This window comes from Topomyia yanbarensis, chromosome 3, assembly GCF_030247195.1.
Source record: "Topomyia yanbarensis strain Yona2022 chromosome 3, ASM3024719v1, whole genome shotgun sequence".
In the NCBI taxonomy this organism is placed as follows: domain Eukaryota; kingdom Metazoa; phylum Arthropoda; class Insecta; order Diptera; family Culicidae; genus Topomyia; species Topomyia yanbarensis.
Window position 1 is genome coordinate 323,204,161 of NC_080672.1, and position 21,457 is coordinate 323,225,617.

A 21,457-nucleotide genomic window follows, 5' to 3' on the forward strand; every position below is an offset into this window, starting at 1 on the left:
GAAAAAAAACAATTTCGGCTACTGATTGCAGATGATACCAACACCTGAACACTGATTTGCGACTAACCGTCTTCGTTTGTCAAACCAAACTGTTCTTGTACTTCAATGCTCGAATAAACGAGACCGTGTAGTTAGGTTCTTTACTGGCACGGTTAACCTCACTTTTCTAGACAGTTCGCTTGTACTGTTTACATGAACTTAGAAAAATTTGTGGACGACTAGATGGCTGGATGTTGTTGGCTCGAATCAAAACTTGTCGAAAGTAAACAAAGTTCATTTCATATCGTCAACCTGGCGCCCAGGTGGTGAAATCGTTAGAATTCAACGGGGTGCTGGAGCGTTGCCAGAAAATTTTATTTCCAGATTAAATTTTACTAAACTTCCCAGTTTAACTAAGCCGGAATGCTGGCTGGTTCTAATTCGTATTCCGGCTCCGGTGACACAACCGATTCAAGTTAGAATGTTTAAGGGGTACCATTTCGATGCGGCTTAGTCGCATAACCGAGACCTAGGAACCGAAGCGGCGCAAAGCCGCTAAGGATCCGACGGGCGAGGTGACCACCGAGCCGCCGTCGGAAGCAAGCGAAACTGTGATCCACTCGTTCGCCCGGCTTACTCAAACCTAGGTGTTATCCCTAGTTTAAGTCCGACTGAGCGGTAGCGAAGTCGGACAGCAAGCGCAAAAGCGCTGTGGCGTAGCCACATTGGGTGGTGGACACAAAATAAAATTGGCAATGCTAGCAAAATGTAAACACAAATGAACACTCCGGATGAACCTATCGTCAATTGACATTTCGACGAGTTATGATTCGAGCCAATAATATGGGCCCGACTAGATTCGCTCGTAGTAAATCGTAAAGAATTTTTCTAAGTCCATGTAAACAGTACAAGCGAACTGTCAAAAATGAACACTCAGTTCATTTGTGACGTCAGCGTAAAGTATTCAGTTCACTGGCTGATTCATTCAGTTGCATAGCAACCATACATGTACAACACACTTTACAAATGACGGCACGAATGAATGCATGTGTTCATCCTGATGATTGAAGTGCTAATTTGACAAGCATCATTGGTTTGTTTACGCAGTCAGCTGTTTACCAGAAAGTGTCTTATAGAGAAATTCAATGTTTAAAGGTTAATTTCCCTTATAGAGGAATCATGTTTAAACGAATTACGCTAATGGGAATCGAAGTAAAAAAAGGATAAAGGTGTTGATACTGCACAGAATAGCTTTCGTTGGAGGAGTAAATAGTTATGTAGCTCATATTTTTCTTCCTGTATGTTAACCATGTGCCAATATGAAAATCTCACTAAGTTAAATTTGTTGTAGGAGGACCTACTAGAGCAAAGGGTATCCACAGTGTTGACTGGGTATCATCACCTTTGTTGCCGGAATCTATCATATCAGAAATAATCAGAAACGGTTTATCTTTGGGCTTAGGCTCCAGTTATAGGTTGTCAGGAGAAGGAGGAATGTTTTAATGGTTAAAGTGGAAATGCGAATACGGAAGGTAGAGAGGATCTCTTTAATCGGCTGTAGTAATGAACAGTGTTGCCGCCAAGGTGCGTTGATTTTTTAAGGTGATTAATCAGTACATCTCGGTGATTATTAACGAAAATAAGGAATTTGGCTGCATACCATAGAAAACATATCAAACAATGTCTCTTCCCAGCAGAGGTTTTTGTTTTCGGCATAGCGGCATAGTATCAGTTGTCGATTACGCTCTAGGAACAAAACAAATATTAATATCACCTAACGATTTCGCTGACGCCCGCTACTTCAATGTTTACAGTCTGCGGGGGAGAAATGTGACAGCAATCAACTGTGTGTGCAAACTGAAATTCAAACAAACATATATCTACATGAAAGTTTCATCACTAGAAACTAGTAAACAATATTGTTAGCTGTCGTTTTTAAAACGAATATTGATAATTTTTTGATAATCGTATCACCTGAAAGTAAAAGCTCCTTGGTTACCACATTCGCAAATTTCTCTGCAATGCCACACTTCTAAGCATTTCAGGCATAAAAAAGCAAGGCACTACAATCCGTCTTGGAACCAGATAAGCGACTATCAAAACACGGCACAGCCTAACCTAGAACAATTGCAGGCCTAGTGCTACGATTCTATTGATTGCCATAGATCCTTTCTTGATGGAGATCGAACATATGACGAAAGCTGACGGTTACCTATTTCCACGTTTTAATCGAACATGGGAGAATATGCGTGCATATCAGGAAATGTAAAATTCAGTGAAGAAAACTATATATTTACGACTATTTATACAGAAGCGGATTTCCACGATCAACATGGGCAAAGAACAAATCAGCTATTTCATCTTAAAAATTCGAATGCTGTTGTACCTCTTTCATTAACCTATCTTTCACTGTCATTAGTATAAGGTGAAACAGTTCACCTATCGGTGTTCTGTGTACCATCAGGGATTGCAACAGACCTTTTGCAAATGGTCCTTCATATTTGGGAAATTTATCCACATTAAAAAGGCCAACATAACTTATTTTGTATGCGATTTGAATCGGTCATGGTTTAACGTTCAATGATGTCATCGAGAAGGTTACTGAAATTATGTTTCGTTTATTTCTCGCCTAATTCTGCGTAGAAATCTTCAAAATATATATTTGTTTTCAATTTTAGAATGTTTGTGCGATACAGCTGAACGACATTTCCAATATGTTCAGCTCCATGGTTTGCAGAATGCCGTAAAGAATATCAGTATTTGCAAATATAGTAGCTTCATCTGGAACACTCTACTGAACTCAAACATGAATGCATGCAACCTACGGAATAAGGAACATGTCTTCGCATCCAAATCTATGTTTCCGAGATAGATGTCTTCCGAGCATGCCACTAAACCACTGTAACCGATGGTCTGCCCCAAAGGGAAGAGGAGCGTGTCCAGATAAGAATAAGAAGAGTGGCAGATTTAACAAGCGCAAAACAGATTCAAGATAATCTGCATAAGGTGCATGCATGTGTGTACAATAATATTATTGGTGGCAAACGCCTTGAGAACCTCAAAAAGGCTGAAAGCACTAGTTTCTATATTCAAAACATTGTTTTAATTAATTTCGATTTTAACAGCTTCTGTTTTCTGGAAGTAAAGCAGTATTTACGCAATATAGATGTTGCCAATTGTAAAACCAAAACTCTTGATTTACGTATGCCTATACCTTAGCTGGTATCATCTTGGGTTTTCACGTAATTTGCAGTTTGACAAAACCAAAATTTGACAAGACCATAATTTGATGTTGGAACGGTCTATCCCTGAGAATCATCATAGGAAGGGCAATCCCTCGACTGTAACAAGTTTTCTTAGACCACATTTGCCATCCCCGAGGTGTATGCTAACTTCGTTTAACATACATTCTAAATCTTGTGCTCAACACATTTATTTAACTCTCGATTCTCTTTTTGTCAACTCCGAAAAGCAGTGGCTATACTCAGCACAATATTTTAATTATGTTCTTCAAAGTGGATATACCCAGGGATATACTCAGTTTTGGGAATCTTCGTTTCATTAATGCTTGAAGCCTTTTTCTCCAGATATCACTGCCACACAGTAGGAAATTTGAGACACCAGCTTGTCAACATTTAGACCAAATAGATTCGCAATTTCTTCAACTTGCATAGTAAGAGCGGAAGCATTTTAGTCGATATTGAAATCAACGAAGCGCACTAATCATTCCACATGTGTTCCTGGAACAAGAATTACTTATTTGGTTAATTCCGGGTATTCGGTGTACCCTTAACAAAACATTACATACCTTTCCACTTGGCGGTCACGTTCTGACAACTAAACACACAATAATTGAGAAAATCAGATGGACTTCGTTTCATCGAGCATGGTAGCCGCTAATTCGTTTCTGTAGCCGTGATTGACCGAAAAAAACGCAACCGAAAATAATTTCCTAAATGTTTGGATCCTTTGATGTTACGCAGATCTTTAAGTGGTAGGTAATCCTCGAAAAAAAGGTTAATAAACTAACCTTAAGGGGGTTTTCTACTCTCATGGATTCAAAAAACCGATTTTTTTTCTTTGTTTTGTATCTGAGAATACACAGAAAAAAATATCTTGTAATTTTAAATTTATTTTCATGCACATATTTGAAGCATGAATATAAATGTAAAATTAAGTTCCACCACAAATACACACAACTTGTCGTGCTTTCTCCAACGAATTTTATTATAATTTTACACGTTGATTGATAAATAACAGTTTCATTAAACGGGATACCAATGCAGTTTAATGCAGTTTTAATCCAATATTGCTGTAAGATAAGTGACATGTAAAATCACACGAACGAAAGTTTAAAATCGTAGGCTTTTTGATGATCCCATTGAGTGCATCCTAATTCAACTTAATTTTCAATCAAATTTTTTATTCAAGCTTTGTATTTTTACATTCGTATTCATTTACATGTCGTTTAAATTTCATTATTTTTTTGGTGTGTACGCTACCAAAAGGATTTGGTGAAAATCATATTCCTTGGCATGTTTCTGGGAACCGACAGGTACCCATCTCTGGCCGAGATACTAAGCGCGGCGCACCACGATGGCGCTTGTCTGTGAAAAAATCATTGCTTAAAGAATTCACCGGTCCATTCTTGACGGTTTATGTACATGTGAGCGTCTGTGAATGGTTTCTTGTTTTTTCTTTTTTTTTGGGACGAGTTTATCGTACGGAAGAAAGAATGCATCGGACATGTTGAGAAGCGTATGGGAACGAGATTATGAAAACTGAAGAAAGAAAACAAAGGTATCGGTGGGAAAGGAAAGGGAAAGTTGACGGACAAATCAACCGGTGAGCTATCAAAATTTGATGGTCTTGCGATTCGGAGAAACTCAAATTCTGTAGAACATATCTCGACAAACATGTAAAATGGTCCTAAGTGTAAATGAGAGCCTCTCTTTGTTTACTTTCTCTTTCGATTATTACAGTGTCATCTTAAAACTTTTCAATATTGTTTCAGCATATATCGAAAAACTCTGATTTCGACTATCTTATTCTGCTAAGAGTTGAGTAACAAACGTATAAACTGCCGAATTATTAGAGAAAGAGAAAGTAATCAAAGAGAAACTGTCATTTGCACTTAGGACCATTTGACATGTTTGGCTAGATATGCGAAATGCAATCTGAGCTTCCCTCGAACACTGCTCCTCATCGAACGAAAATCCCCAACACTCAAAGTGTTCACCCGGCGAGAAAAGTTGGTGCAAGTGGCGTCAGGTTTAATTAAAAGGAACTTTAGAAACTTTCGAACATGTCAGGATCTATGAAAGTCTATCATCCAATGATTTATTAGAAAGATGATTAGGAGCTTACACCCAAAACATCAATGAGTCTCTGAATAGTGGAATCTGTTTCTTAGCGCCAAAACACGTGCACAAATTCTGGCAGGCAGGTGGTCATTGTTGTGACTTATTTGGCAGTCAGTATCTTCAACCAAGGATTTTCAACGATCTTACAAGCTATGGAGATGATGGGAATTACCTTGACTAAAGCTAAAAGATGTACTACTCGACTCGACAGTGAACGTTCATTCTGAACGCAAAGTGGGTGTCACGGCAAACCAAACCCGAATTCAACAGAGAGAGCAAAATGTTCAAAGCCAAGAACATTTTCGTGATGAGGAAGGTGAGCTCTGCGGACCCGGTATAGTAGATAATCTAGTTAATTACTATTATCGAGTTATACACCGTACTTATCTTTAAACGCGTTTTCCCGAAAGTAGTGTTTTTTAAGTGGTCAAGTAAGACTTTTCATAGAAGTACTGGTCCGATTTCAATAATTTTTCTCCAATTGTTCAGAGAACATGCTGCTATGTTTGTTCGAGAGGGATTTGCAAAATGTCAATTTGTTCCATTTTATGGCCCTTAATAGGCCAAAAAAATAACGTTAATATTGGAAATTTTCACAAATCGTTGCATAACTTTTATAAATTCTAAAATAAAAGAAATTCCTCTCGTCTAAACATAGTCAACGTGACTATGATTATAAAAATATGAGTTCTCTGTTTACAGTTTACCTCATTTGCCACAACTTTACTTAAGCGGGACCCATGCAGTTTCAACATCAAAGTCATCAATGAAGTTTCAAGGTCGCGAGAGATTTTTCTTTTCGTCTACAAAAGTAAAATTGAAAAGTCAAAACATGTATCCTCAAAATAAAAAGACAGTTTCTGAATCCATTAGGTAGATGCTTTACCATTTATTCCCAAAAAGTACTCAATTTTAAGCCTCGCGAGAAGAAGCCACTTAAAATTAGTTTTATTCAGTAGCAATTAGTAAACAAGCGATTATATCGCGACTCATAAAGAAAATAAGAATCACAAAAAAACTGACGGATTGAAGATTCAAGATTAAGAGTCTTTTATCAGACGACTTTTCTACATCTTCGTGTCACACACGGTCCTTACACGACCAATACATTTGGAAATATGTTCTGTATTGACAAGAATATTGATGCTGTAATGAAAAATTAGAATTGGCGAAATGGTGGGGGGGAGGTTTTCAGCGTGAAAACACACTTTTTTGCGATTTTTTTGAAACTGCGTGAAACGAATTGATAAAAACTTTTGTACATTATAGTACATCATTTCAATAACATGCTGTAATTATTCTATGCAAAAATATTGACAAACGACTCGGTGACGAAGCTTTTTGTAGAACTCTCTGGAAAAAACATGATTGGCGGTATTACATGCCATTCCAAAACTACTGAACCGATTTCTTTCAAACTTTGCATACACATTCTATGTAAAAAATACTTAACCCCTACGTTGACTTTTTGAGATAAATTTTCAATTAAGGGGGTTCTTTACTCATTTTAAATAAAAATTACTATTCTTCACGAAAAATTCCACGTTTTTATGAGTAAACATTCCCTTAGCTTTTTTTTATTTTGTCTATATTTTAGCAAAAAACATACCATATTCAAACTGCTGTAAAAGCGGTAATGGGATTAATTGGGAATATTTTTTTCGTTGAACTGGTTGAAGAGATATTTTTACCATTTTTTTGTTAACTATTTTTGTTAACGACCTATTGAGTCAATTTGTCAACAGTTTTTTCGGCATTTAATTAGCAAGGGACTGGAAGGTGAAGTATATTTTTCAATATTTAGAGCCATAGTACTCAAGGGAGAGCAAGGTGTTGAAAGGAGAAAGTTTAGAAAAACGTGGAAGGATCATATATGCAAGCTTAGAGCTCACCGGCGACTTAACCTTTTGTCTGCTACCGTAGGGGTCAGGGTCTTTTGGCATTAGAAATGTGAATCACCTGAGTCTACGGCATGTCCGAACAAGCGTAAAGTAACTTGTTACTTCATGCTGTCGGAACCGACTCTAAACTTTCTCCTTTCAACACCTTGCTCTCCCTTGAGTACTATGGCTCTAAATATTGAAAAATATACTTCACCTTCCAGTCCCTTGCTAATTAAATGCCGAAAAAACTGGTTGAAGAGAGTCCAAATAATCGTGTCCTTTAAACGGAACTGCCCGACAAGATACTTTTTTCACTACAGAATTTTCAGTAACATTGATAAAATTGGCACTTTTTTTACCCAACTCAAAAACGGAAATAATATAACAAAAATAGGTATCCTTTCGTCAAACTGCATTTGTTATGAACATCACTGTTTTGCACCACATGTTGACTTTGTATACATAGTTTTTGGACGATATGAAGAATTGCCGAAAAATGTAATTCAAATTTCAAAAATCCATTTTCAGATACTTACATACAAAAATTATGTAAGTATGGTTTGAAAAACAATTTTTTGGGAAAAAATTGGCAAAAACACAAAAAATCATTTTTGCAATTTTGGCCAGGATTCAGCAGTAGTTACGCCTCTGTGCGACATTTAAACGACGTTCATGATTTCAGGAGCTTTATCGCGATTTTCGTAATTTCTCATAACGTTATCGAGATAATTTATTCATGAGTTTACTATCGAATTTTTCTGGCAGAATAGTGAAATTTATGTTTATGATATCAGGATCTTTGTCACAAGTAGAGTGATTTGTGTTCATGATTGTAGGATCTTAGTCATGATTTTTGATATTTTAGTCACCAGTAGTGTGATTTATTTTCTTGATTTCAGGATCATAGTCGTGAATTTATGTGCACGTTATCGTGATATTTTATTCTTGAGCTCACCTTCGAATTTAACACGTGTAACAAAAGTAAATGATATTTGCAGTTTTATCATGATATTCGAAATTTCTCTTCCGGCATTCGCACTGGTACACTGAGTGCACGCTGCTCTGAAAATCTAGCGAAATCGTCTTGGGACACCAGCGGCTGCTCGCTCAGTGAGACATAAGCGCGACTTCCAGAGGGTTATTTACTCGGAGTAACGTAACAATATGAATGGGACCATAAAAGTGTGACTTATTCGCGGTATCTTATTTTGTTAACTGTATCACGAACACGTTTTGTGACTCAATAATATATTTTTGGTGCTCAACGGAATTTTCGTATTCTATTCGAACAGTACATTGAACTTTATCAAATGAATGTTTCAATAGTTTTCTTGCATCTATTATTAGTCGCTAGCAGCTGGACAAGGCTTTATGATATTTCACCGAATATTTTGTGAAAAAAGCTCTCGTGAAAATTTCATGACCATGTGCAGATTTGCATGAAATTTAAAATTGTTGATATATATTTTAAGCATCACAAGCGCTCAAGATAGATCATGAATCATGTATTAGAAATCATGAATCAGTCACGAATACATGAACCATATTTTTTTCAGGCACGCATGGTCAGTCGTGATTTTTACATCAGGAATCATGAACCAGTTCACTTTTCCTGGCTACTATTTCATGATTTAATGACCTATTTCACGAGCATGAATTGACGGTCGTGACTAGGAATCATGAATCAGGTCACATATACATAATAAATATTTTTCGATTTTGTAAACTATTTTACGAGCACGAATGGTCAGTCGTGACTTTTATACTAGGAATTATGAATCAAGTTCAAAATGGGAACATTATTCAGAGTTCAAATAAAAGCGCGAGTCAACCTCTGGTTTTATGAATAATGTTCGTAAAGTTGTGAACAAGTATGATATGATTTTTGGTCTTGGTTCTGTATTCGCAACGTAAAAACGTGATTTCGTTCCTGAATTAATGGTACTTTATTCACGATTTTAGTAACAATTTTTTTCTCGTGTAAACTGATCTTCAAGGACCACGCGACGGTCAAGTAAAACCACCACACAACCCCATCAACATTCATAATTTCGAATCTATGTTCTTTCTTGATGTTGCTTCGAATAATTCATCTACATTATGAAACAAACAAGGAGAACAGTATCATGGCCATTCATTCCAATTTAACGACCTTCGTTTCCCCACACGGGCAACCGAAACTGTCAGCATGTAAGTGTGGTACAAAAGGACCGAATATTAAATTGTATGAATGAAATCGCCCATGCGCAGTGACCCCTATACCACTACGACAGGTTTGATGTACAAATACAATCCGGTAATGAATTCAATGTTTATTTATCTAAAAACCCTCTCACCGGCAAGCTTTGAGTGCAAAATAATCCAATATGTCACGGCAAAAGGTACGAAGGCATTGAAAACCCTTTCCGTGCGATCAGCTCTGATAAGAGACTGATAGTAGAGTCGAGTGTGTTTGCGGTTTGCACTGTTTACGGATGATAAGTGAAAATATTTACAACACTCAACCAACCGGCGGACAGGACAGAATTTGCCAACTAACACTATTAGCTGTAGCAGCTGTGATGCATCACAACCACAATACCGCAATTATTATCGTCACAATCGGGCGCAGCCCAGACAGGTTAAAAGTGACTTTCGAATCAGTCTGACTTGGTTTGGCGCAGAGATTGCACAAAAATTCGACGACAATGGCCAGCATCGATACTACGATATTACCGTTCGAGGAGAAGCGACTGCACACACCACCGTTGGAGGAAGTTTGTGATGGTAAAGATTGGCGCATCTCGTACTTAATTAGCTAAGACTTCAATAGTGTTTTTGTGCTGAAAAAGTGTACAAGAATTTCAATGCTGAATTAGTGAAAAACAGGTCTCAAAAGGGTCAGAGTGCCAGTTCGATTCATAATTGTAGGGATGGTTTCTAGTCAACAGGTGAAATATTTGCATATCTGATAAAGTTGAGGTTGATTGATTCTTGTTTGAGAATGTAGTGTACATCATTCCCCTATATTATCTTATTCAAATTTTTGCGATGTTCGTAGCGAAATGGTCGAAACGTGATTTAAAACATTTAATGAAACCCGGTAATCTTATAGTAAGCTTGACAACCTCCGTGGAAAAATGTTACAATATTAATAGTAAGAGAAAGTCATGCAGACAGTGTATCAGCGTATAGAACAATTACGGGGCTAGTGCAAAAGATCCAACACACAATACTGTGCCATATTGAGCATGAAAATCATCATCAGTGAAAAAATCAAATTCCTGCTTATGTGAACTTCTACAGTAAACAATTCGCCTACCAAACGAAACGTGAACAAGAAAGATTGCATCAAATTACTAAGTCAGTGACAGATTCTGATGAGATGAAGTCGAAACGCAAGCCATGACACTAAGTTATTGGTATTGTGCCCTTGGCGCGCAACAATCAATTTAGCCGTACTGAAGTACTGATCAGCAAATCAGTACTTTTTTTCCTTGCGGGACATCACAAATTGCTTTGGAACGCAAGTCGTGTCTCAGTTTTGCATCTTGCATTAATCTGTTGCTAAATCAGTACCAGATTTTAATGAGACGAAGTCGAAACGCAATTCATGACTTATTAAGATTTCAAGAGTTTGTGAGCTATTTTACTAAAATTCTAAGCGAGTACATAGCCTTTCTATATGCGAAATGTAAAAAGTAACGCTGTTCCTATCGCCTTCATTTCTTGATAAAAATGTTCACTGTGCTCATCACTTTTGTCACAAGATTTTTGAGTAAAAACCCAAATGTTCTCAGAAAATGGATCATTTAAAACATGCTCTCATTTATACTGAATGAAATATAAGAATTTTAAATTAACTACAATAAGAAATGATTATTTTAAAAACACCTACTATGTGGATCCTTGTTGCAATCCTGTCAACGTGGCAAAACCTTAGAAACAAAGATGCTGTAATACAGCTTTTAAACTTAACTTACTGCTATCGATGTACAAGCACCATTCACCAAGTCGGATCATATGGCTTACCTAATCCGTTGAACAATCCGTGATTTTCTATTCTGTAATCTACTGAATTCAAAATTCCAGTTCCGTTCTTTCAAACGTGAGGCTAACAATTCGGATTTCTCCTGCGAGAAGTCCAGATTAAAAGTGACTACAAGATCATTAAGTCCCGATTGTGTAAAGTGGTCTTCGGTGTGAACCGAAGAATCAGAGGCAGCTGTCCTATTATTCGAAGCATTAAGGTTGGACTGCCAATCCGACACCCAGAATTTTTCAATTAATTTCGACTGCTGGTTTCCATTGTCCTGAGAAGTATCCGTAGTTGGTAGCATTTGCTCAAGCTGCTTGATCGCCACATTCTGTGCTTTTTGTATCCTGGTGATTGCATCCATTCGTCACCTTCAACAGCATCTGAAAGAATGAGATTTATATGATACAAATTTTGACTTGTGATTAGGGTAAGCGATGTTTCCTCTCTAGAAGTTAAACGAGTGCCATGGCAAGGATATGGCGCTGTATAGGTTTTGACAGTAGTAAACATAGGGTGGGCCTTGCGGGCCTAGCCCATGCTTTTGAATTGGGTTGTACATAATTTTGCAACGTCAAATATTAACGTGGAAAAATGCCCATCTGGCAGACACCTCAGTTAAACCAATTGAAAGACGTGTGGATTGGAATCTGATTTTTTCTCCGCTTATTGTTGTTTTTTTTTATTTTTGCTAGTAACATTTTATCGTCAAATACTGTCCGTTAACTAATTCAGTAGTGTTTTCATTTAAATAATAGCGAAATTAGTTATGGAATTGGCGTTTCGACTTCGTCTCATCAGAATCCAACACTAGCTTAATGGCAGGACTAAGCTAGCGCAGGATTGACTTACCTTACAAAAACGGAGACACAACTTGGGTTTCTGAGCAAACCCCTAATCAATGGTGACGGCCCGCAAGAAAAAGAGTTTATGCTGCTGAGAACTAGTGAAACCGAAATATTTGGTTTGACTTAGCAAGCCAATGCTAGATACATTTTGCTATATTTCCCCGCAAGGAGAATTTTTTTCTGTACTAATGAGACCAACTACTAAACGACTGGCGTAACATAGTAGGCGTTCGACAAGCCAAGATATTCACACCCCAGATACAACGAGAGCCAAAAAACTAATGGATCTAAAACAAAAAGCTTTACGTATAATTACAGGTTTATTTACGGGACACTGTTCTGCTAAGTGTCATCTGAAAAAATGGCAAAAATCAAGATGACATTTGTCGATTCTGTAATTACAAGCCTCGAAACATATTTTCTTCGATGGGAGCGATACTTCGGAAGGCATCTTATGACGCCTCATAAGGTATGACATATCTGTCCCAAACGGATCCTCAGCTACATTACTAATGTTCTACCCGGTTGGGATGACACATGTGGACAAACAAACAACTCGCTTCCATACAGGGTTGTTAAAACGATACAATTTTCACGATAAATTATCGGCGTTTCTCGTTAACGATAATGTATCGTCATTGGAAACTCCGTTAATGATAATGTATTGTCGCATTCATCGTCATCGTCGATAATTGTATCGTTGTATAAATCGGTATCGGCGATAATTCATCGGTTATCGCGATACATTTTGCGTTACTTTCCCATTTATTGGAGTTAAAGTTGATTCGGTTGACTTTCAATTGTTTAGAAATAAATATCTATTGAAGGAAATGTTGTTGGGGACGATCCATAAATGACGTAGCATTTTTTGAGTGATTTTTAACGCCCCCCTCCCCAATCATAGCATTTCGTCACAAACCTCTAAATACCCCCTGGTAATTACGTAGTTAGTTATTCCCCTTTAAAAAGCTACGTAGCATGACATGGCCCCCTACCTCCCTGTCGTCACACATCATCACAAAATACAATACTCCCCCCTCCCCCATATAATGCTACGTCATTTATGGATGATCCCTTGGCAGTTGAAAATCAATAGTTTTGGACATTTTCAGTGCACACGGGGGTCCGACGATGCGTCAAAAGGAAATTTTTTCAACTTTTCGGGAAAGTGTTTTACATTGAAGGGAAAATAATTGGTAATTGACAATCAATAGTTTTACACATTTTCATTGCTAAGGGGGCCTGAGGATGTCTCAAAATGGTATTTTTCAACTTTTCGGAAGTGTTTTATAATGAAGAAAAAGTTGTTGGGAGTTGAAAATCAATAGTTTTGGACATTTTCAACGCACAGGAGGGTCCGACGAAGCGTCAAAATGGAATTTTTTTCAACTTTTCGGGAAAGTTGTTGCACAGATGAGTCAGCAGGTGCACGGAGTTTCCAAAGTTACAAAAAAGTTAACAAAATTGTTTTGACCATGAAAAAACGAATTTTGAGCTATAGTGTCTTCAATCAAGTTTATTTACAAAATGTTTCCCACTTTAGAGAAAATATTAGTTTGGTAATTAATCTCCCTAAAGCTGAGAAGCAAATTTTTATTTCGTATGCTATGTTTCAGCCCCCCACCATCCTCTAGCCACTATGTAACAAAATGCTTCACACTTCCTTCTTTTACCTTTAAATACGTAGTGTAATGTATGAACGGCCTCATAACAGAGTTTTAGTCGTTTTTTGAATACAATGAAGATCCGTTGTTACCAGTCCCTTGATGAATTTAAGGCTGATTAAACGGGGACATTGACAAAATCGATACATATTTTTTTCTTGCTTTTTAAAAAACTTGACATAGTCTCATAACCCTTTCTGATCATTTAGTAAAAATTTCCCTTAAGGAGCTCTTACAGTGCAAAATTAAAAAAAAAAAAGATTTATTTATTTTTTGCATATTTATAAGAAAAATATGCTAGAAAAAGTATTTACTCGAATTTGATTTGATTCGCATGCTAGAGCCCACCAAACGATTTTTCACATGAGGCTGACAAAATCGGGTTAAAAAGCTAACAAAATAGGGGGTAGACAAAATCATGGAAAGGTAAATCGGTGACTGATAAAATTGGGTTTTCACTGTGACAGCATGCAACAAATGGTTATCCCTGGATATGATAGTATTTGCTTTACAAATTTATATTGGTGTAGCTTCGTCTGTGGAAATTTGCGGTTTCCATACCAAAATATTGTTTTTGTGCATTAAAACATTCGATAACTTCAAAGATGTAAGAGATACAAATAAAATTACATCACAAAAATTGTGTATTTTCTTATGCAGAACAAAATCTTGAAAAAATTGAAATTCTCCAAATTCACCAGGAAAAGTTTTTTTGAAAAAAATAATTTCCAAGGGTATATCATAGAAATCTTTACAAATGTCTATTAAAATCGACAGAAAGACACATAGTCTTTTCTACTAAGTTGATGCTTTGGATATTCTTAACAACTTTACTAATTAAAGTTATATTTTTATTTTCATGCATGACCAAACATAAATTGGCTTCTAAGCTTTAGGGAGATTAATCACCAAACTGATTTAAAATGCGAAACAGTTTATAAATAAACTTTTCTGAAGACACTATAGTTCAAAAATTGTTTTTTCGTAGTCAAAACAATTTCTGAAATGTCCAAAACTTTTGATTTTTAACTGCCAACAACTTTCCCTTCAATAAAAAAAACTTTCCCGAAAAGTTGAAAAAATTCCATTTTGACCCCATGTGCATTGAAAATGTCAACTGCCAACAACTTTTCCTTCAATATAAAACATTTTCCAAAAACGTTGAAAAAATCCATTTTGACACGTCGTCGGACCCCCCCCCCCCTTGCATTGAAAATGTCCAAAACTATTGATTTTCAACTACCAATTACATGTGCTTCAATAGGTAGCTATTTCTAAACAATTGAATGTTAACCGCTTCAACTCCAATAAACGGTAAAGTAACGCAAAATGTATCGCGATAACCGCCGATGAATTATCGACGATGACGATGAATTATCGATTAACAACCCAGTTCCAACCAATGTAGTATATACAGGTCTGGCGAAGATGGCACTTTGGTATTCGTAAGATGAATCTTACATGGGTGGTGTGAGTGATCACAGTATAAATCGACTTGCTTTCGTCATAGCGGTCGTTCCGCTCCCATTGAATCGTGTGACCGCTATGACGTCGACCCGTTGTGCTTCTGGATTGTTTACATATTTTTGGTTGCCAACACTAGCAAACCGTGTGTTCTGCCACACCTATATATACCGCATTGAGTTCCAACTACATTCGTAACAAGTAGAGCAAACAGGGGCACCCACAAAAGATAAGCTGAATAGTGGTCGCAGTGGCAAAGTTTCTCCTAACAAAAAAATGCCCGAATTAACTAAAGTTTGCGAGCTGGAGTCAAGGGTTTGTTAAACGTGAACGCGTTGCGAAAGGCCTTCTGCCATAGCCACGTTGTTTAAAGATTGCGTGCTGAAATGGATGATTCCTGGTTGCAGTTCGCTTTCTGCCATAGCCGCGATATGGTTGTTCGTCTCCTACGAAAAAAATAGCCGCGTTATTTAAAGTTCGTCAGCTGAAGTTCGTGACTCCTTGTTGCGGTTGACATGTATGAGAAGTTTGGAGGCGGATGGGGTAGGTTGTTATAGATGCGCTATCAACACCACAATCTTCGGAAACCGGCTCATACAATGCCTGGCGAGGGTTTCATCGAGTGGAGTCTTGTGTGGTGTTGATAGTGGTTAACATTCAGGATAACGTTGGCTGGCTTACTATTGGTGTTTGAAATTTTTCTGTCTATTAATTCAAGTTAGTGGTGTTTTGACAATCTTCGGGTGTTCTCTGTGGGCTAGGGTCCTGACTGTTGGTCGATTGTTGGTTCATTGATCGCGTTCGCCGCGCAAGTCCACGGGTTTGTCTGGCGGCATTTAATGTATTGAAGTTACCTTTTGAGTTCGTGGGTTTCGGGATCAAAAAGACGTTTTTACTATGGCTAGCACTTTCTCCAGCTCTCGTGTCAGTAATACTAATATAAAGTGATGCATCTTCTGGACACTTACGTTCTGTTGGACATTTGTAAAAGAATCACCTATATTAAAAGTTGGCAGCGGAACTGTAATGAAATTTTCGATTTTCATTCCATTCTCCGCTCAATCTTAAGTAAAATATTGGTGATTTATGATAAAGGGTAAACGGGCTCTTTCTTAATGCACCTATTTTCATGTGAAATTTTTGCTTGGAAATCTCCACTTTCGCGGAGAGTCCTTGCAGAAAAATGTGGACCTATTGAAAAGGTCACATGAGGAATAAAAATTGCGAGTCAACATTTTAAAATGTTTCATAAACAAAGTTTTCTATACATTACTCACGGATGACAGAACTATTCATTTTATTCCCAACAATTGAACACACCAGTCGTCCTTATTCTGCTCGGCGTGTGACGTGAAACAACTAAACTCATTTCACGCGACGTAACTTTACTTTTCTTGCCAGATTCTGAGAGTCGACTTGGATGAGATGAGGTGGGTGCCGTTAAATGGGCGTCTCCAGTCAACCGAAGTGACTCTTATGAATTTGGTGAGAAAGGTCGCATAGAGTGAGGTGAGTTTGGTCTTCTCACGTCACCTGCCGCGTAGTCAACGTTATTCTCAGCGACGTGTAGCGCAAGATGACTAACTTCACCTCATTGCAGACGACTATTCTCGCCCGATTCTGAAAAGTATCTTTGAATGACGTGAGACGCCCGTTAAACGGCAATGGGAAATATCTCACCTCACAATCGGATGATCAAAATCACGCGAAGTGACGTGAGTGTTGCCATCACACCGAGCGGAATAGACACGAGTGTATTTGGTAATACGATCGTCTTGTAAATAGCCAACCTTTCGAATCCCACCTTCAATTCCAACCATACATAAGGTTTTTTGATCAACACAGTAAATGACTTGATAGGGGAATTGTGGGAAAAACCGACACTGTGGGTAAAACCGACACCCCACAACTTTGCCTAGAAATCAAATTTTTATTCATTTCATAATGATACATTATTATTAGTACGTTTATGTAGAGCATTTGAATAAAAATTGGATTTACGTTAGTGCGCCGAATGTCAGAAAAATAAACAAAACATACGACAGCAGCGTTCATACTCGTCTGGATGTAAAATTTCGTTGGTAGATTTTAAGGTTTTAACCGAACAAAAGCTTTTCAAATCACCCCATTTTTCAGTACCTATTATTATCGGCCTTTCCTATGATTAATTAGATGCATTGAAGACGAGTTTGAGAAATTCAATATTTTTAATTGCTTTTATAAAAAAATGTGCGCTGTTGGGGTAAAACCGACACCCTTTGGTTAGGGTAAAACCGACACACTGTTAAGATGGTTGTGTTTACTTGCGATTCATTACAAAAGGCTGGGGATCTTTGTGACATTTCAATTACACTATTAGCACACTATAGTAATAGCTGAAATACACAGAAATACTTTTATTGTGTTTATTTCTTATAAGTCTCTTTAAAAATCAAAAATTGGAATTTTTGCTTATCTAATTCTATCGAAGCTTTTGCTATTTCTCCAAAAAGCTCATCAAACCGAATTTCTAGTGTTTTCTTGGTTTGTCATAGACGAACTTTATCACAATGAGACAATGATATTATGTATACCCCAATAGATCGTTGATAATCAGATTCCGAAAAATCAAATCTGAAAAAGATAGTTTTACTAAGAAATGTGTGTGTGTCACTTATAAGTGAATGAATCCAATTAGCAGAACGTAGAACGCTTGCAAATCTTCTCTTACGAAATAAAATGACACTGGAAGTTACAATGATGTGCGCAAGGATTATTTGAAAATACTCATATCAATAAATAATCCTATAGCATAAAATACTCTTATTTATAGTACTACGCTTTCGAAATTTCTTCCCCTCACTACATGATCAAGCAATAAAAAGCACATATTTTGCATCATACATACTCACACTTTATTAATCACGCATATATCTAATTTTTAATAAAGATAAAGATTTTAATAAAGTGGAGAGAAAAGAAATTAAAGGGGGTGTCGATCTTACCCCTATAGGGTGTCGGTTTTACCCGCAGTGCCTACAAAAAGTCACTTTGTTTTCCAAGTTTTACAACCAATAATTTTTAATGAAATTAATTTTTCGAAGCGCTGAAAAAATAAGTCTTGTTAAGAATTTTCTGAAGAAGAATTGTGCATTAAAATTATAATTTTATTGGTTTTGTGGCAACTTAGAAAAAGTGTTAAGCTTAAGGTGTCGGTTTTAACCATAATTCCCCTACTTGGCATATAACAATCTATTAAATTTCATCGAAAGAAAGTGATATGAGATGGCTCTATTGGAAAGTAAATTGTTTGTATGGTAATCATGTTTGTGGCATTGATAAGACGAACAACCCCTTTCAAATCTTGTTTAACTAATATTAAAACTTATTTACGTCCATTCTTTGTACCTCTAATTTTTGTTTCCTTTTCCAGCATTTTTTTCACTATTAATAATAATAATTTTTCGTGAAACTGAAGAATTAAAACAAACATTTTCGTGTGAAGAAAAATAAGAAGCAAAGCAGCTTATACCAAATATTATAGTGTTTTTGTTGAGCTTCCAGGTGGAATGAAAGAGTTCAAAATATTTGGCGAAGTTAGTATGAAATCATTCTTCTGAGACTTTTTAAAATGGTTTAATTACCTGATATTCTTAATAAGAAAGATATTTGTTTTTACTCAATATTTTGTAGTACTATCGACACTCACCTCAAAGAAAAGCCATGCTTACCTTTTCTTTTGATAAATTATTTCGAAAAAACAAATGTGTGAACTTACTGCTCTGAAGTTCTAGACTTATTTCCGCAAAAAAAAAAATGATTTATCGCCTACGGTGCCATATATCAAAAGCGACCGACGACAATATGTGTGACTGAGAGTATACAATCCAAAAATTATCATGAAGTTTTTTTAAAATTAGAAAAGTCTCACAAAAAAGACGAGATTTTCGATTGCATGTTGTAGAAAATCAAAGAGATCAAAAATTATTTTATTTTCAAAAAACTCAACAATAATAACTTCACCATTTCTCAGTGGTTGCTGCCGGTTTGACAACCAATTTCGCTACCGTCAATGTGGAAGTGGTGGACTGCCCCAACCTCACGGAGGATCCATTCCATCTTGCTGGTCAAGGTAACTAAACTCCTCCAAGTACGATTTACAATCAAAATTTACCGATTCCCATTTAACATCCATCTAGGTCTGAATGGTAGCCCAACGCTCGTAGAAATTGGCGGTCCACCGTACCTGCTTCCAACTGTCGACTATACTAAACTGTACGATTTGGTGTCGATCTCACAGCAGGCACTGAATAACACGAAAAAGGAGTTCCTTGCGATCGGTGCAGGAGCTGGTCCGTATCCACTCGTAGAGTCCAACTGCGAGGGGATGTTCAACCTGAAGGTGCACGCTAACGGGCATGTGACAAGCGAGAGCCATCTGGCCCGTGTGAACCCGGATCGCAGAAAAACGGTGCTGGAGAAAATTCCAAACAGCGAAACGAGATGTGCCTTGTTGGCCAACATCTTCCTCTCGGAAGGTAAACCGGGGAAAGTACTAAAAGTTAGCTGCAAAAAGCGCATCGGGAAGAAAGATTTCATCGCAAGCATCCGAACGACGTTGGAACAGCATTACGGAGAACGAACGGTTGGACTGGGTGGGGTGTTCCTTATGAAGAAGGGTAAGGCAAAACAGCACGTGATGTCACCATTCTCGGAAACTCCTATCCACACGGAAGAGGAACTGAACACATGGCTCAACTTTTTCGATATGTCCGCCACGTTGATCGCTGTTGGGACCTTGGTAACGAACGAGTGCGACCTGGATCTGCGGCTGCAACATTTCCATAGTTTCTCTAGGCATGGCGAGGGAGGACACTACCATATCGATACCACACCGGATGTGGTGGAATACGAGGGGTACTTCAACGTTGGTGAGAAAATCGTGAGGGTGGATAAGCCGATCAACACGCACAAATTCGGACGAGATTGATATTTATCGATGATCAGTAAAGTGACGCAAATATTTTTAGCAGAAATTAAAAAAAACTCATTGCAAGTGTGTCCGAAATGACCCAGTTATCTAGAGGCCAGCGGTAATTAAATGGGCGATTGAAGTTGTTTTGTAAGTGATAAGAACTGTCAGCCGTTGAAAAATTGTTTCTACAATCGTCTTGCGTCTGAGAATTACTTCGGATGAATTGTTTAGGTGACTGATAATGATAATACGAACAGTCCTTTCGTCAAGAAAATCGGCATTGAAAGTAGGGGCACTGTGGAAAAGACGGACAGGGGGAGCGGCGATGTGGGGGGAGGGGGGGGGGGTTAGATGGGGTACTTGGTTATTATAGTAATATAACTTTTAAAATCCAAATGCATTATGTGGTCGGTGTTAAGTCAGACCGGACTAAGTGACAAAATATTGATTTCGAGAGAAACGAGTTTAAAGTTTGGATCGCAGCATCCTTTACATTATAATTGGAAATTAATTTTTTCCATAATTCTTGTTTATTGTTACATATTTCAAATCTGGCAAAAGTCGAATGTAGCTTACGAAATTCTTTATCCAATAGTCATCTCATTTTTTGATGTTTTGCGACTTAGTCCGGTCTGACTTAACACCGACCATGTGTACCCTATCTTTATGGCTAACCTTGAAATATGAAACATTCAGTAGGCCTTGAATAATGATTAACGTGTACATTCACGGCTCACAGAAAGGAGGCTTGCTATTCCGCGAATTGACAGTTTTCGGTGACGTCAGAGAAATCGTTGAGATAAACAAACGGATTTCTCGAAAGTTGTTAATTTACAATATTCGAGCTCTTACGGTGGAAAAAATAGTGTGCAATGGATTTTTGACGTAAATTACGCCATAATTACACTAGACACAGGCGATAATCAGTGCATCTATGTGATTATTAGCGGGAATTTGGATGCATGCCATAGAAAACATATCCCACCGTGATTTTCTGATCATAGCAAAGGTTTTGGACATCCGCATAGCTTCCTTGTGATTTACCAGGTGCCGATTATTCGTTAGCAGCAAACAATATTTGAATTTCATGTAATTGTTTTCGCCGACGATTTCTATGACGCGCTCTCGTCAAATGTTTACACTCTAACGAGCTAGCCTAGTATATGTAAGCCGTGGTGTACATTTTAGGCAAACATTGATAATACCCAGTGGTGCATCTTCGTGCGGATGTAATTTTCAAGCCCTTAATTTTAAGGTTTATTTACGATTTTTTCCTTTATTTCGATA

At 37.4% G+C, this 21,457-nt stretch overlaps 1 protein-coding gene across 2 annotated transcripts; it reads left to right on the forward strand.

Annotated features, from left to right (window-relative positions):
• Nucleotides 1–1,086: 1,086 nt before the first annotated feature.
• On the forward strand, nt 1,087–20,247 carry LOC131689458 (ester hydrolase C11orf54 homolog). 2 transcript variants are annotated; one of them, XM_058974554.1, is made up of 4 exons: nt 1,087–1,277; nt 1,331–1,563; nt 19,229–19,327; nt 19,395–20,247. In XM_058974554.1, exons 2-4 carry the CDS (start codon nt 1,482–1,484, stop codon nt 20,183–20,185), a joined length of 972 nt encoding a protein of 323 aa, XP_058830537.1. In that variant the 5' UTR covers nt 1,087–1,277; nt 1,331–1,481; the 3' UTR covers nt 20,186–20,247. The 2 variants fall into 2 exon arrangements, with proteins under 2 accessions (XP_058830537.1, XP_058830538.1); XM_058974555.1 differs by lacking the exons at nt 1,087–1,277; nt 1,331–1,563 and adding an exon at nt 9,618–9,991.
• Nucleotides 20,248–21,457: the final 1,210 nt, after the last annotated feature.

What these genes read in the sequence shown, in the direction of transcription:
- LOC131689458 (XM_058974554.1), top strand. Translation starts at nt 1,482, where the DNA reads ATGGTTAAAGTGGAAATGCGAATACGGAAGGTAGAGAGGATCTCTTTA. An exon ending in TGAACAGTGTTGCCGCCAAG is followed by an intron (nt 1,564 to 19,228) that starts GTGCGTTGATTT and finishes ACCATTTCTCAG; the next exon opens with TGGTTGCTGCCGGTTTGACA. An exon ending in ATTCCATCTTGCTGGTCAAG is followed by an intron (nt 19,328 to 19,394) that starts GTAACTAAACTC and finishes ACATCCATCTAG; the next exon opens with GTCTGAATGGTAGCCCAACG.